At 43.5% G+C, this 5636-nt stretch overlaps 1 protein-coding gene across 2 annotated transcripts; it reads right to left on the bottom strand.

Annotated features, from left to right (window-relative positions):
• Positions 1-15: 15 nt before the first annotated feature.
• On the bottom strand, positions 16-1903 carry LOC140760044 (pentatricopeptide repeat-containing protein At3g25210, mitochondrial). 2 transcript variants are annotated; one of them, XM_073096834.1, is made up of 3 exons: positions 1041-1903; positions 554-936; positions 16-183 (listed from the first exon to the last, which is right to left on the bottom strand). In XM_073096834.1, the coding sequence occupies exons 1-3, from the start codon at positions 1844-1846 to the stop codon at positions 149-151; spliced, it is 1224 nt and encodes a 407-aa protein (XP_072952935.1). In that variant the 5' UTR covers positions 1847-1903; the 3' UTR covers positions 16-148. The 2 variants fall into 2 exon arrangements, with proteins under 2 accessions (XP_072952935.1, XP_072952936.1); XM_073096835.1 differs by having other exon boundaries at positions 16-180.
• Between the last annotated feature and the right edge of the window lie 3733 nt (positions 1904-5636).

The following is a 5636-nucleotide window of genomic DNA, read 5'->3' as shown; positions in this document are numbered from 1 at the left end:
ATTTTGCCGTACAGTCCAGCCTAATCTAAATTTTGTTAGCTGCTGAAGTTTCCAGTTCACAAGAGAGCACATAACATTAGGGAGCCACAAGTACCACAATATTAGAAGTTAGTCAGGTTCTCGACGCAGATCATCTCAGTACAGCATCTTAGATTATTTCAGTACCCTGATGCTGTGCTCCTGCTAATGTATCATGAAAAAGAAAACACAGTAGTGTGGCCAACATATGATATAATGTCTATTTATTATCTATCAATAGATAAATGCTTGAAAGATGCACTGCTGATTATGTATTTTATGGATAGATGTGGTCGAACCAATGATTATATATTGAATCAATTACATACTCATGTTTCTTAAAACAAGAACAATAATTAGCAGGACAAGTTGCTGGTATTGGATTAATTTATGCTGCCTATTTGGTGGAATACATTGTTGAAAAATAGGTCAGAGCTAATGCTATGAAATTGAAGCTGACAAAAGATGTCTTCAATACAAATAAATACACACTACGGTTCATGCACTAGAGTGAGCTAGTCAGTGGAATCCAAACCTGCACTTTGTCCCAATTGGCCCTGAGGCTGGCAAATCCAATGCAAACCATCCAACAAATCAGTGTACATCCTCCGATCCATGTTCCCTCTCTTCTTTGACAATTCGTCGAGCAACTCGAAGGCCTTCTCCGCCCTCCCCTCCCTACAAAGCCCCTCAAGCAGTGTCCTATATGTCAACAAATCCGGCCCCTTTCCGCTCCCATTCCCTAACATATCGAACGTCACCTCAATTGCCTCCTCAAACCTACTCTCCAATGCAAGACTTGAGATCACCGCCATGTAAACCGTTGCCCCTGGCACTAAACCCTTCTTCCTCATCTCTCCGAAGAAGTCCATCGCTTGATTTAACCTTCCCTTCTCGCACAGCCCTTTTACAATGTACCTGTTTAAAAATGAGAGATTACAAGCCACACTCCATATCGTCTCAAAAAGATCTTGATTTCAAAACACAAAGACCTATTGTCTATAATGGTGAGTGAACCATACCCGTAGGAGAATTCGTTGGGCTCGCAGCAATAGAGACCCATCTCTTTGAAAACGCGAATGGCATCGTCCATCTCAAGGCATCTGGAATATGCCTTGATGATTTGGTTGAGCGCGAAGACGTCGGGGACGATCCCCGCCGCCTTCATTTGCCTCGCGAGGGATCGCACCGCGTGCAGGTAGACGTGCGCCACCGGCGGCTTCCCGATCCGCCGGAGCACCGCCGAGAGCAGCATCGAGTAGGTCTCGAGATTTGGCCGGCAATTGCCGCCCGCATCGGAATTGGATCGCCGCTGCATCTTCTTGAACAAGTCGAAGGCCTTCGAGAAGAGGTGGCGGCGGGAACAGCAGAACCGGGCGGCGGCGTTGAGGAGGGGGAGGTCGGGCGGGCAGGCTCCGGCGAGGATCTCGTCGACTAGGGCCTCGGCGGCCGCGAAGCGGCGGGAGGAGACGGCGGCGGAGAGGGCGGCGAGGTAGGCGGATGGAGGGTGGCGGTAGCCGGGGCGGAGGGAGGCCCAGCGAAAGAGGTCCAGGGCGAGGTCAGGATCCGGCTCCGATCGGACGGCGGCGGCAAGGTCGTCGCCCGAGAAGCCCGGTTTGAGGCGGTCGACCCAGGAGTCGAATTGCTTCTCGAGCTGGGTGGGGCCGCGAAGATAAGGGATAGGGTTTTGTTCGGTGGAGGAGGAACAGAGGTGACGAGAAAGGGAAAACGAATCATGGTTAAGGTTAGGGTTTTGGTGAGGGAGGAGGAAGAGGCGCTTGGATTGGAAGAAGATAGGAGAGAGCCGGTGTTTGGGTACGAGGCTCATTTCGAATTGGAATTGCAGTCAAGTCGCCACTTTGTATATTAGCTTGTACAACAAAGGAAGCAGCAATTATCCATGAGTTCAAAGACTTAGATATGAGTTGTTGAATAAAAGACCAACTCTTTTTAGATATAGAGTCAATTAAGCTTCACCGAGCTTTTAGTTATTAGTCTAGACTTCAAGCAATATGTATTGCTGAATAATTACTCCAAACCAAACGCCGCCGAAGCCAGCATCGTCGAGTCATCAATTGAATCGAACCAAAGCATCAAACTACTAAATCACTAAATTATCAAATAATTTTTTCACAATATTATTTAGGATTAAAGTTGAACTCATAACCACATTCATATTCCTTTGTGCTATAATAAGCGTCAGAGTATCAAAAAGTAAGCAGGGAAATGAGTTTAAATCAAAAAGTAAGCAGGGAAATGAAAACTCGAGAGACAAGATGGACTCAAAAATATAAAATTCCAGGTTGGATCACCACCTTGTTTGCTTCTCGGAAAGTGTGTTTAATGTCAATGCCATCGAAACATTGACACATTGTCCTACAGTCTTCCAAAAGATATTTGATCTTCCAAGGGGGATCATCACTTGACTTAGCAGGTTCACTAGTATATTGGAATCTGATTTCACCATAACAAATTGCATCCCCCGCTAGATTGCCTTACCTAAGGCCATGTACATTGCCAATGTCTCTGTCTGGAGAGCAGACTCAACTACGATTGCCTTCATCCCTACCCATTGGAACCCTCCATCAGGGTATTTGATTACAAAAGTGCCCCCTTATGCACAAGAGCAGAGGTACAAAAAAGAAATGGTATTAGCATCACTGACTTGCAGTCATTTTATATGGGATTTTTGGTGCCACTTGACAACAATTTGTCTAAGCACAACCAAGTGCTTGTGGTTGAGACACTTCAACTTCATGAGGTGGTAGGATTAGCCAGCCCCATAGCATCCTTAAGCTCAACCTAATTAATGCTAACCTTAGTATTAGCTAAATTTGACTCCAATCCACCAACAAATGAATGATTCCAGTTCAAAAGGTTATGCTTAACTGAGCAAAGAAGATGAGAAATCATATTGCATGGGGGAGGAACAACATCACTTAGCCCAAACAAATTCAACCACATCTTTCCATTCCAAAAATTCAAGCTAGAAATTTTCAAAATGAAAAATCTATTTGGTAAGTTCAATCTTGCTAGCGCAACTAATAAGTAAAAGAGCGTGATTAGACGAAATGCTTTTAAGGTGAATAACAGAGGCATTAGAGAAAAGATGAATCCAGTAAGAATTAGAAAAGACTATCAAGCCTTTCACAAATTCTAGCCAACCCCCTCCTGGTTGTTACAATAAGTATAATGAACTCCAAAAAAAACCCAAATCAATAAAACCATTTGCATCAATAAAATCAAAGAAAGACTTAACAGTAGAACCAACAAGGTAAGGGTCACCTCATTTTTTTGTCCTCGGGAGGTAGAACAGCATTAAATTCTCTCATAATAATAAGAGAGCGCTTGAGACTTGTTAACTTGCTTATCTCCTCCCGTAACTCTCCCTGTTCATTAAAATCATTACTAGCATATATACCTATCAAAATCCAAGCATCGCAGCCTAGCCAAGAAATGGTATGGTGCATGGCTTGTCTTGAACACACCACTTTATCTACAGCAATAAGCTGATGCCACCATAACACTATGATTCCTCCAGAGGCTCCAATCGCCAGAATAGCTTGGCCAGACCGGAGATACCCCACCTGCAAATCGACCATTTATCCTTAAGTTCAGATAAATGTGATTCAAACAAGATAACAATATTAGGCTCATGAACGTGAACAAAGTCATAGCATTTGTTCCTAATGTCATTTTTGGCGTCACCTCTACAATTTCAAATAAGATATTTATTAAAGATTTACTGATCATTAAAACAATAAAGGTTGAGTAGCCTCCTCTTCTTAGGGAGTTTGTCCTTATGCCAAGAACCTTCTTCTTACTATAAGGATGAGCTTCCCTTTCTCGGTCGCTTTGGCTGCTGCACCATGACTGCCTCCATGGCTTTCTTCATTATTCTTTTCCAAGGTCTGCTTAATCTTTTTAGCAACTTTGTAGTGCTCGACCAATTTTAAGGCCTCCTCTTTATCTCCATGAGCCAGATTCCGACTGTTCTACGTTATCTTAGCTTGGCCATAAGAGAAGAAGGATGGGAGTCATTCTTACTAGCCCTGACACCAAGCTTGCCACCATTACTCAGTGTTGCTGAAGTGACAAGGTAACCCCTAGATCTCAGCCCTCCATGGGACCCACTGCGAATCTGGACCCCATTATAATCATATATCTTTTTAGTGTTAAAGGAAGGATAGAAAAGGCAACAACCTTGCCCTTATTCTTTCCTTATTTTAATTTGTGTTAAAAGGTCGTTGAGGAAAATCCCCCTTAGTTGGGGTGGGGTACCCAAGGCATCCATCCCCCTCCACTGTCTTCCTTGTATCCAAAGATAGGCATAGGTTTTATGGGCTCGAATATTCCTTTGGACAGTTTTTTTTTTTAATCATTCATGAGCTCGAAGGCTAGATATGGGCTGCACAAAAAGCCAACCTTCCCTAGATACAGAGGCACTTTAGGCCCTACTGAACTTTTAGCTGTTTAGTCTAAGTTTTAAAGCCATATGCGTCACCGAACAATTACTTTGAATCAAACGCCACCAAGACATATTTCAAACCGTTGTGTTGCCAAGCTGTTCTTCCAAGCTAATCGCACTATCTTAGGACAGTTCTTGATGCTTGGATAAGCCTTTTAGGTCACAAGGTGTCCTTAGGGTAGATTTTGCTAGTGACCTTTTCCCCTCCATCACTCCAACCCGTGATGAAGGGCTAGGATTCACCTGGTTTGTTTGGCCCACGATATTGCCTTAGACTGAAGCTAGTCTACCATAGATCTGGCTTCCTTAGCCACATAGATTTTGGAATTTTCATTCGATTTAGCCCAAATTTGGCCCTTGCTAGGACCAAAGCTTGCCGAGCTTTGGTTTAGCTTGAGCCCATCATTCTCCTGGCAAATCCCCTCGAAATATTCCTTCCTTGCTAACCACTCTTGGCCATCTTTGGATTGTTATCAATGGCCCATAGTTAACATCCTTCACCCGCGACATCATCTCTCCATCCCTTTCCTTCTCCATAGGACTTCAATTAACACCCGTAGGCTCAAAAGTCTGAACCTCCGTGGCCACCACCTTGTCCGAGTTTGGGACACTTTGCACCTTTTGCCCTTTCCCTGATGCACTCCCCTTTCGCATGACTCACTGTACCATATGATAGGCAATTTTCCATACATAACATTTTAGAAAATATCCTTAAGATCATCAATTCTAATGGGCTTACCAAAGCCCGCCACTACCAGAATGAGGTTGTGGATTTTCTAATATCGAATGGAAGATCAGGTAGTCGTATCCAAACTTGTGCTGACTTGAAAACTTTTGGCTGCGGCTTGAAGTTCTCACGCCATTTCATCAAATTTAGCATGTAATCTTGGAAAACCCAAGGACCTCTATTAGCACAAATAAATCTTCCTCCTATAAGAATTTAAAGACATGAAAATGAAAATTATTGTTCATGCCAATGACAATTTTTTTTTTCAATATTTGTCAACCTCTGATCAATAAGGCTTCTACGGATATCGATAAGAATGGGTCTTCCCATAAATCTTCCAAACACAGAGAAGAATCCGTTCCTCCATGTCCTTCTCTAGGACAAGGGGGTCCAAGATGATACAACTATCCGTCTAGAGGAGCA

The sequence above is a fragment of the Typha angustifolia genome, chromosome 5, assembly GCF_048772165.1.
Source record: "Typha angustifolia cultivar Huaian chromosome 5, ASM4877216v1, whole genome shotgun sequence".
NCBI classification, from domain to species: Eukaryota; Viridiplantae; Streptophyta; class Magnoliopsida; order Poales; family Typhaceae; genus Typha; species Typha angustifolia.
The sequence above is the reverse complement of the archived record's forward strand: the minus strand, read 5'-3'. Positions and strand labels throughout refer to the sequence as shown.